Source organism: Oryzias latipes, chromosome 14 (assembly GCF_002234675.1).
Source record: "Oryzias latipes chromosome 14, ASM223467v1".
Classification (NCBI taxonomy): Eukaryota; Metazoa; Chordata; class Actinopteri; order Beloniformes; family Adrianichthyidae; genus Oryzias; species Oryzias latipes.
The window spans coordinates 26,996,737-27,007,462 of NC_019872.2; the positions used below are offsets into that span (position 1 = coordinate 26,996,737).

The 10,726-nt window shown below is 41.7% G+C and overlaps 2 protein-coding genes across 5 annotated transcripts in view; both read right to left on the reverse strand.

The window, feature by feature from the left end:
• Positions 1-1,131, reverse strand: part of elmod1 (ELMO domain containing 1) — a 13,795-nt gene extending 12,664 nt beyond the window's left edge. The window contains exons 1-2 of one of the 4 annotated variants that reach the window (XM_023962494.1): positions 858-1,131; positions 643-719 (exon numbers count right to left, since the gene is read on the reverse strand). In XM_023962494.1, the coding sequence (XP_023818262.1) occupies positions 643-659 (17 nt within the window). In that variant the 5' untranslated portion in view covers positions 660-719; positions 858-1,131. Of the gene's footprint in view, positions 1-642 lie in introns of all 4 variants that reach the window. The other 3 variants (XM_023962493.1, XM_023962492.1, XM_023962495.1) reach the window with 3 other exon arrangements.
• Positions 1,132-4,056: 2,925 nt separating this feature from the next.
• slc35f2 (solute carrier family 35 member F2) lies at positions 4,057-10,289 on the reverse strand. The gene is made up of 9 exons (XM_004076796.4): positions 10,136-10,289; positions 9,506-9,613; positions 8,979-9,151; positions 7,910-8,037; positions 7,161-7,320; positions 6,786-6,942; positions 6,077-6,129; positions 4,643-4,797; positions 4,057-4,546 (listed from the first exon to the last, which is right to left on the reverse strand). The coding sequence occupies exons 2-9, from the start codon at positions 9,595-9,597 to the stop codon at positions 4,346-4,348; spliced, it is 1,119 nt and encodes a 372-aa protein (XP_004076844.1). The 5' UTR covers positions 9,598-9,613; positions 10,136-10,289; the 3' UTR covers positions 4,057-4,345.
• Positions 10,290-10,726: the final 437 nt, after the last annotated feature.

The following is a 10,726-nucleotide window of genomic DNA, read 5'->3' on the forward strand; positions in this document are numbered from 1 at the left end:
TTTATTTTGCAGTTGAGTCAAAGTGTCTGTAATTTCACAAGACTAGTTAAGGGTTTTCATTATATTTCATTGTAGAATTTAAAAATAAAATCATGTTAAATTTGGAACATTTGCTGTTATTATTTATTTACTTTTACTCTGAATATTTGGTTTGTTTGGTCTGAACATAAATTTTAATTATTTTTAAAGCATTCAAATGTAAAACACTATAAATAAAAGTACATGTTTTAAATTATTCCTTCTTTTTGATGTGTAAATGTGTTTTTAAGTAAAATATTTGCAATATACTGTTAAATATATATTTAAAAAAAAGATGGTTTAAAGGATTTTTTTGGTGCAATTTTTGCCCCAAATCCATCATTTAAAATATTTCGACTTTTCCCCCCAGGATTATTCAGATCCTCTTTTGTGTTTTTTAAATATGGTTTCGAAATACAACAGTTGCTTCCCATGATGCATTGCGGATCTATTAATAGCAGCACCTTTAGTGAGCTGTTGTCTGTCATAATGAACAGGCCTCGGTGTCCTCTCAGAAACATCACAGATGCTCGCGCGGTAGCGAAGTACCCGCGTGCGTTGATGCGGTTTCCCGCTCTTTTGAACGCAAACATGAACAAATCTTTGCCTCCATTTTGACTGTACCTCAAGAAGTGCTTCATTCTGGCGGCGGTCCTCTCCTCTCAGGTGTCTCCGGTTCCGGTTCGGTTGGGTAATCGGGCCTGAGCACGAAGCAAACACACGGTTTCTTACGAGGAGCTGTCCGCGGTGCTGAACCGCTAGAGCCAAAACCGCTGAACGAAATGACACCCGCAGTGATCCGCAGGCGCCGCGCGCTCTTCAACTGCGCAAGCCCGAACCTGCAAACAGCACGCGCCTCTCTCTCACCGCTGCAGAGCGAAGTTGGCGAGGCGGCGGCGGGAACACGCAGGGCGGCGAGGTGTTCACGCAGCGGCGGATCCCTGCTGCTCCTCCATCGTGACACCAGCGACACCAGAGGCTCCGGAAGCTGCAGCGCAGCGGCGCACTGCGGATCTGCGCAGCTCTGCATTTGCGCCACTTTATAGCGGAAAAATAGAAGCTTCAAAGCGAAACCCCTCAAACTAAAAAGACGTTTTAAGGTTCTTCCTGTCTCTGAGGAGTCAAGACAAAAGCTCAGCTTAGAAAAAAAAACAAAATCAGATTTCTGTAGTGTTTTTTCTTACCGCTAGGGGGCAGTGCATTTGTCATTTAAAGGTATTTCAGGAAAGAAGAATGAAAAATAGGAAAACAAAAAAACGCACGAAATAAATTAAAAATACAAATTAAAATAAAAAAATTAAATCATCAACTAAAAATTTTGGTTGTAGCATAAATTAAAAATAAACGTGAAAACAAACAGAAAAACATTTAAAACTTTTTTCTAGACTGGCATCAAGCCCTGCTGTACTTTTAGCAATGCAGATTAAAAAAATATATATTTTATTCACTTAGCATTTGTAAAAACAAACCCCAGTTGCAAATAATAAATACAAATAAAAAAAAAACTTGTTTTTAAAAAGGCGCAAAATCATTAAATCAATGTTTTTAAGCTGTGCTTGACAATAATCAGATTTTTCTAATCATAAATTTCAATACGATTTAGTTACTGATCTAGTTTGCTGTGAGGAATATAGAATTATTCAATCTTTTTTAAAGTTGTGCATTTTTAGCTGATGAGTACAAAGTAATTAAATGTTCTGGTTGAATTTAACGTCTTTGACTGTTCAGATGAGAATAAAACCTCCACATCCGTGAGATTCTTTTACCTGTTTCACTAAACACAAATTTTCCTAAAATATTTTCAGCTTTTTCTCTATTAAGTAGACCAATAATTATCCACTTTGGAGACGATTGTTTAAATAGGGGCTGAATACCACAGCTAAAATACTAAAGCCAGCTCATTTTGATTCATAGTCATAATTTATTACATTTCATTTTCTTTTTTTGTACACACAACTTAAAAAGCAGAACTTGTACTGATACAAGAGAAATGCTTAAATAATCATAAACAAAAGAAATAGTTTAAAAAAAATTCAGTAGAATCAATACTGCATGTTTTCAGATAAGCAAATATTTAAACCTGGATTTTTGAGAGACTAAATCCATTCCAGGTGGCAGGTTCGGTTCCTGCCTTGGCTGCCCATGTGTTGAAGTGCCCTCGGGCAAGACCCTGAACCCCACATTCATGTGGCAGAGAATCATCAGTGTGTGATTGTAAAGCACTTTGGGCCTTGAAGACCCACTGGTTCCTAACTGCAACCACCATGAGCAACGTGGGGTTTAGTGTCTTGCCCAAGGACCCTTCAATGCGTGGGTGATGAGGGTGGGGACGGGAACGAATCTGCAAACCTCCCATCAGAGGTTGACTGCTGTTTTCCCCCCGCACCACGGGCGCCTCTCTGACGTCGCTCGCCATTTCTGTTGATCTAGTAATGTTGGCTTGAGGCTGTAAGCTAGCAGGAGTGTGTAAAGAGAGCTTTCAGTGATGGGGAGGGAATGGTGGGGGGGCTTGGTCTCATCACCAATTCCACCCAAAGATTTCTAATGAACTCCTGCCGCTCTGCAGAAACTATGTCCTAGAAAACAACACAGGTTTTTTGGATTGTGGCTAAAAACGACATCTTCAGGGAAAGAGATCAGAAGATGATTGGAGTATTTTTAAAGTATGACAGAAAAGTGATATATTTATATTTTACCCAAAATCAATATCTCAGGGAAATCTTTCATATAAATATAGTATACATAATGGACTTTTTAATCAACAATGTTTCAAAGAATTTTGGTCTGATCACCAGCTTATGGTAAGCTCCCTAGAGGGAGAAATTCTGTAAAAATTTAGAATTTTTTGTTTTTTTGTGGGCTGCACGGTGGCGCAGTGGTTAGCGCTCTTGCCTCACAGCAAGAAGGCCCCTGGTTCAAGTCCTGGCTAGGGGACCTGAAAAACACAACACCAATGGGGGGACCTTTCTGTGTGGAGTTTGCATGTTCTCCCCGTGCATGTGTGGGTTTTCTATGGGAGCTCCGGCTTCCTCCCACCATCCAAAAACATGCTTCATAGGTTCATTGGCAACTCTAAATTGTCCATAGGTGTGAGAGTGAATGGGTGTGTGATTGTGGACATTCTACCCTGCGACAGACTGGCGACCTGTCCAGGTCTACCCCTGCCTTGGCCCACAAGTGGCCGGGATAGACTCCAGCAGCCCCGTGACCCCGAAAGGGAAAAACGGAGTAGAAAATGAATGTAGATTTTCTATTTTTAATATAATTATTGGCTAAAAGTACCATAGTGCATGGAACCTACTTGAAATAAACGTGATAAGTTAGTAGCTAGAAGTTAGAAGCTGGGGAAACTGTAGTGCACTGGGGTTCTGTCCTCTTTTCTCATCTACTTCTCTATTCTTGATCATTCAGTTCTCCATGCCTCTGTTCGGTGCAGTCCGATTCATGCATCGCCCTTCTTTCCCACGTCCCTCTGGGGGAGTGGGTGGGATTCCAGATTGCATTTGGCTCATCTGTGCTCCTACGTTTAGCCGTGGACCCTGTCTGGCTCACCTTGCGCCCTCAGCCGTCCCCCAACTCCCATCTGGATGGAGCCCACTGGACTATTCAAACATGTAGTTGTAGAGTAAGATAAGCTAATTCTTCTCTAAGAGTTCTGGTACATCGTCTGTCCGTCCTGGGTGAGGATCCCTCCTTCATGTGGACACCCCTGAGGTTTATTTACGGGTTCTTCCTTACAGAGAAGGAGGGTCTTAGGGCAGGAAGCCCCAGTTTAGCCATTACTTATTGCACTTTGATTTAATGTTTACTTTACAAATACCGGGGCGAAGCCCATTGAGACGACTATCGTTGTAATATGGGGCTATATAAATAAAACGGAATTAAAATGAACTTTTTGCGTGTTTGACGGATGGATTTTCTGTGTCGATCTCAAAGAGCTGAAGACGGCGGCAGTTGATCAAATCTGCAACTTTCCCACAAGATGATGCTTTAAAATTCAAAGGATTCAGGAAACAGGAGATTAAATGACTGAAAGCAGACAATAGAAAAAAGGATTTTAATAATTTAAACTTGAACTTGTAGACTACATGCTTCACTTTTGGCAAACTTTCAGTTGAGACACAGATTTCCAGAAAGAACAAACTAAAAATCACTTTTTCCATGAATAAATGGATGTAAACAGTTTGTTTGTGAACAGTACGTCAGACCAGTTTTATGTAAAATCATAACAGCGCCCCCTACAGGTTGTCGTCCTTCGGGCACGTTTTCTTGATAAGGAGTTTGTCTTGAGGTCAAACGTGTTCAACGTTTGCTGACCTCTCAGTGGTCACAGAGCCGTTGCAGCATCAAACGCCTCGGTCGCACCAACGTCTATGCCAGAAGGCAGAGGGCGGAGTGACGGGTTCGCCGCCGCGCGGTCGTCCGATTCCGCTGGGTTTTCAGGCGGAGATGAGTTTGTCGGGAATGCGTTGAACAGGATGAAGCCCGTTGTTATGACAACAAACGAAATGATGTAGAGAGCCGAGAACTGAGGACGAAACAGCCATGAGAGGAGAAAGGGGGCGGAGCTGGAGACACCTCCTCTGAAAGAAGAACACAAAGGAAACCTGGCAGCAGGACTCACCTTATAGTTGAAGAGGAACAGGCCGCAGAAGAGGCTGAAGAGGTCGGCGGTGAGCAGAGACAGGTTGACGGCGGTGGCGCTGGTCATCTTCACCACCACCGGCATGAAGCTGTACAGCGCGTACATGCACAGGGCGTAGACCGCAAACAGCATGACTGCAGAACACAGAGGGCCAGTTCAGGATCCAGAAGGGAAATTTGAAACCGGATCGGTACCCAAACATCTGGAAACGGTTCTAAACTCAAAAACACTCATCGTAAGAAATGTTACAAGTAAATATAAATAAATATATATATTTGAAGAAATGGTAAAAACTTGAATTAAGGGGAAAAAAAGTCTAAAACCTTAAATGAAAATATTGTTTATTAGTAACAGCTGCTTTTTTTATATTTTCAATCCCCCCCCCCCCCCCCCTTTCTCTCCCTCTTCAATTCAGTTTCAAATGAAACCTTCTCGTTTCAGAGTTGATCCGAACTTTACGTGGGGGCGGGGCTTTGAGTCCACAGGCTACCAGGACATGATTGACACGGGGTGAAGTAAGTTCCACTCCAGAACAGCGGAGTAGAAACCCCGCCTCCGCCGTCCCCCAGGGAGGCGTGTCCTCTGATGGGTGTCCCACCTGGAGGACGCACACCTGGACCGAATCCTGCGCCACTCGGGCCGATGAGGCCACTTGGACGAGCAGCAAAACATTTCAAGGAGGAAGATTTAAGGTTTAGGTGCTGCAACGTCACCGGAATGAATGTGACGTGTTCTTGTGCCGTTTTTCTGATGACGGAGGACATTTATAAAAGGAAAGTTAAGCTTTTAAATGAGTTTCTGAATATTTTTTCATTCAAATGGTTGTGGATCAGGGGCGTGGCCTGCCCCTCGTATCTTTCTACATGACATTCTGATCATCCACCTGCAGACCAATAGATCCACGAACGTCTCTGTTTTCCTCGTCTGAGCTGGACTCTGGATCTAAACTGCACGGCTGGATGGAAAAGCTCTGATACTGCTCGCCATTTTTGCTGCACCGTTAAGGTTGGGGGTGTGAGGGGCTGAAAGCTAGTGAGAGAGAGCGAAAACAGATGGATGATGGGAAATGGGGAGGGGCTCACTTTGCACCAACAGTTCCACAACTCATAGGTGAATTTCTGATGAACTCCTGAACAGAAACTATGTCCTAGAAAAGGACAGGCTTTTGGGGTTTTGTCTAAAAATGCCACAATCAGAAATAAAAGACGACTGGGAACAAAATATATTAGAAGAGGATCGGACAGTTTTGGATTTTTTTATTCAAGTTTTCACATTTTTCCCCTTTAAATTTGATAAATATTAATTTTTTTAAGAGGACAATGTCGTTTTTCATTCTTTTGAAGCTGATCCGTTTTTGACCACTAAGCGTTCAGCAGCGTGGGAACCGAAGCTGAAGTCAGGAGGAGGACTTACAGATGGAAGCGCTCCAGTCTCTGAAGGTCGCCTCATGAGTCTCCAGCACGGCGCTGAGCACAGAAACAGACGGGAGAAACACCAAACTCATTATTTTACACCCAGAGCTCAACTGAACCAGAAAATGCTTCGTTTTTCTCTGCTTATGAGTCACAATCCAAATGAAATTAAATTGAATTCAGCTATGACTTATTAGAAATACACCCATTTCTAAACATTTAAACATTGAAATTCAACATAAACAATCATAAACGTGACTTCATAATACTGTAAGATTTCATTTTTAAAAAAGAAATATTTATTCTGTCTTATTATTTCAGCAGTGTTTACACAAATGATCATTTTAAGCACAACAAAGATATATTTTAACCTTGGAGAACCCAAGGACAGTTTTCTTCTGAGCTTTTTAAATTAATTTGCTCATTTTACATTTGTTTGTTTTGTATCACTTAACCTGTAACTTTTACTCGCCAAAAAGGAGAAAATACTCCTTTAGATATACGATTCTATCGAGGAAACGTTCTATCGCGATACATTTAGTCGTGGTTTTATCGCCCGGTCCTAGTTGCAGCATTTGTGATCCACACGCGGTCTTTTGAGACGTCGCTCTGCGTCTCTCCACCTGGTCGTCCTGCGCCGGGCCAGGTGGACCGGATGCTCTGAAACTGCAGCTCCGACCCGTTAAAGCGCAACGCTGGGAATCACTTACAGCTGCAGCCCGCTGATGAGCGTCCCGAACAGACCCATCATGCCCAGGAACTCCACCCGGCTCTGGTTCTTCACGGTGTGCTCCTGACACAGGTTGGAAACCGCGTACAGGACGGCGCTGAGCAGCACCAGGCCGTCACCCAGCATCACGTTGTTTGCTGCAGGCGGAAAAAAAGACAGTTTAGACGTTCAAACTTCCTATTTTCTGTCTGCACCCGAATGGATCCTTAAAAAAATCTTACTTTTACGAGAGAGAGAGAGAAAAAAAAAAACTAACTGGAGCATCAAAGTGGAGATTTTCTCCCATCAGCCTCTGCAGCCTTTTGTCATGACCTGCAGGTCTGTGGGATCAGCCAAAACTCTCAGCTCAACCTACTTGAACCCTCGTTCCTTCCAGCGAGAATGTCTGCTCCAACCATGGCCCCCACCCCCAGCAGACACACCGCCACCGCCACGAAGTGCACCGGCCTGTAGCGCGTCTTCAGGAAGAGCCTGGAGAGCAGCATGAGCACCGGGATCACAAAGCAGTCCAGCAGCTGCAGCACAGACACACGCCGTCAACAACAGGAAACGTCACGCTTTCACAATAAAAGCATGAGGGATCAGCTGGAAGTACATGAAAAATCAGATTATAAAGTAAAAAGAAAAAACAGTTTTAAACTGAAATGCAGACATTGAAGAAAAATATAAATTTTTGAGGAATTTTTTTTGAAAAAACCTGAATACTGAAAAAAACTAAGCCTAAAACTGTTACCAAATGAAAATAATAAGTTTTTGTGACAGATTTGGTTTTGCATTTTTAATTTTTGCCATTTTTCTCCCTCTCTGCTTTACGTCCAGAGGAACGACAGCGGACGCCGATCTGACGTGGAAATGACATCATCATAACCTCTGTCACCCGATGTCAATCATGTCCCGGTAGCCAATGGCCTTGAAGCCCCGCCCCCTCATAAAAATGGAATTAACTCCGTTGATCTGGGTAATGAAATGTAAATAAGAACAAAAAAGGGAAACTACAGGGCCAAGGATTTGCTCTACAGTGCTTCATGTCTGCATGTTGATGCCTATGGAGCCACAGACACACAACTCCAGAAGACAAACACAACGGCGCCACCACAAACTTACCTGTATGCTAGTTAAGGTGGTGAACTGGTAAGCCTTCACAACAGCATAGTTGGCCTCCACATCTGCTAAACCCATCAGCAGGTACTTCCACCACTTGGTCCTCAGCATCTTCAGGATGTTGCCCTCACCTACAGACAGACGCAGCTTCACGTTCCGAACCTTTTCAGTCTTTTAACTTCATCCCATGAGAAACATTTGACATCATTTTGTCAGGATGGATGTTGAGAAAATTCAAATTATTCCTCTCATTTCCTCATCAACAGTCAATAGGACGAGAAAGACAGGAAAAAAACATGTTTGATGCCAGCAAGACAACAACTAAACTAAGAACTTTATTTTGAAATGATGGAGATAAAAATGGTTAATGTCGACTAAAGTCACAAAACTATAAGAGGAAAGTAAGAATTATGTATCAATTAATTATATGAGAAAATAGGTTAAAAATTGACAGGAATACAGTTGTAAAATTAGGAGAAGAAAAAAAAGCTGTAAATTTAAAAAAAAAGTAGTTATGAGTGCAGAAAAGTAAAAAATGTTCAAGAAATAAAGTCAATAAATGATGGGGAAAATAGTGCAACTTTAACGAAAATAAAATTGCACATTGAGGACAAAATGTCAAAATTTTACGACGGTAAAATTTTAAACTTGACAAAAAAACAAAAATGCAGAATTTAAAAGGAATAAACTGGTAGAATTAAGAGAAAAACAGTCAATACTTTACAAAATTCAGTTGTACTTTCAGAAATTATAAATTTAGAATTAAGGAGATGAAAGTCTAATTTGATGCCAAAGTCTCTTTACGTTACGTTTCCTCTAAGGTATAATAAACCAACTATATCGTATAGAAAAACATGGGTTTTCTCATGAAACGTTTTGAATTATTAAATAATTTTATAATTTCATTCTTGTAAAACTTTTTTTCTTATACATTTACAACTATTACCACTTTCTCATAAATGCAGGACATCATCTCGTAAACGTATTTACTTTTCTCGTATGTTTACAGCCCATGTATGACCGATTCATTCTCCGTGCTGCACTAAAGTCGCAGCTGCAGCAGACGGCGCACCTTTGCGGGTGCACAGGACGAGGGTGTAGGTGAGGAGCAGCAGGGCGTAGTTGAGGAAGCTCTGCAGCATGGGCGTCCTCACCCCGGCGTCGGCCAGGAACTGGCAGCTCACCGCCGTGCCGCAGATCAGCAGGGACAGAACCTGACCCATGGCCACGGTCTGCAGCAGACGCCTGCAGAGAAAGACCGCCACGTGAGGGAACCGACGCCCAGGATGTCGGACGGCTACTTCTGGGTTTGGAGGACACTTTTATAATCACCTGTTCGTTAAGCTTCAGCTCAGGAATGTACAGAGTGAAGTAAAAAAACACTTTCTTTTTGTCTTTTTTCCACCTTTCACACACAAACGCATGGAAAAGTTTCCAGAACAAAAGTTTTCCATCTTGATGAAAAGGTTACCAATTTTCTAAAGTGTCTAAATCTCAACAGTAGCTGTCTAAAATATAAAAAGGTATGATATTATTTCATTCAGGATTATATTTATATCTATGTCGGGGTTCTGTGCCCAAACTGGGCCCCAAACATACCATGTGAAGATGCTTCTCAGGTCATAACTGTGAAATCCACAGGCTGCTTTACATTTCCCACAGAATCTGTATTCTGTCACTTGTTCCATCATCTCATACAAGCTAAACCTGGAGAGACAGGAAGCAGAAGAAGGATTAGAACCATTAGAGAGAGAGAGAAAAGGAACTTCAAGGTTCCTCCAGCCAGCAGATAAGCGCGCGGAAAGAGCCCCACTATCTCCAGAGGAACATCCTTGACTTAAGTTATGGAGTGATATGGTCGAGAGAGAAAAACACTTTTACCATCATGTCTGGATTCTAAAAAAGCGGCACGTGCAGCCAGAACTGGGGGCGGTAAAGTAAAGCGCGACCCACCCAGTACCCAGCAATTTCGAGGCTCACTGTGACACTTATGAAGCTTAAACTATTATGTAACTAACGCCGATTTTTAGCACAGTTTATTTTACTTCTTCTTACTGAGCCTTCGGGCTGTTCAATAAGAACCACGAAGTGCTAGAAGGAACCGAATTAACGGAAACCGGTCACTTTGTGAATAGAGCTCGGTTATCGGCACGTTTTTTACTGGGAAAAACAACAACGATAAAACAGGAAACAGAGCGATACTCTGTTCAAATACTCGCTACTACTCACGTTACTACTCTTCGGGGACGTCATGACAAACGTGGACGTTTTCCAAAAGTGGATAAATAGCAATGACTCAAACGTCCACGCCGCATTTTACCCCACACGCGGAGCATCTTCAAAGCGGCAGCCAACTCCACTGGTTCTTAAGACCCGCCTTCTTGACCCTGATTGGTTGGAAGACACACACGTGATTAAAAAAAAAATGAACCCGTGGTCACATGGTGCGGAAGTTGATTTGACTGTGCTTCATATTTTCTATGAAAGTGGATTTTCTTTCCAACTCGGGAACCAAATGGAACGATTTATAACTAATGTAATAAAATTAAATTGCGTAATAAATTTCAAACTAGAAATTATTTACTTAAGTTTTAATAATAAAATATTGAAAATGCTTGTTGTATGTTTTGTAATTGTTTTTAAATCTAATATAGTTGTAAAAAACAAAATTTCTGCTTAAAAATATATGTATTTCAAAATTTTAAATTATTAAACTGTTTGTATATGAGATGATCAAATTTCAGAATGTTATGAAAAATATAATAATTATTGTTAAATACTTTCTTTTAAAGAGTCCTCAAAAAAAACTATCAAAGTGAG

Coding starts and splice junctions, on each gene's coding strand:
- slc35f2 (XM_004076796.4), bottom strand. CDS start 9,597: ATGATGGAACAAGTGACAGAATACAGATTCTGTGGGAAATGTAAAGCA. Junction 6,943..7,160: donor TGGAAGGAACGAGGGTTCAA/GTAGGTTGAGCT, acceptor TTCCGCCTGCAG/CAAACAACGTGATGCTGGGT. Junction 6,130..6,785: donor CTCATCAGCGGGCTGCAGCT/GTAAGTGATTCC, acceptor TTCTGTGCTCAG/CGCCGTGCTGGAGACTCATG.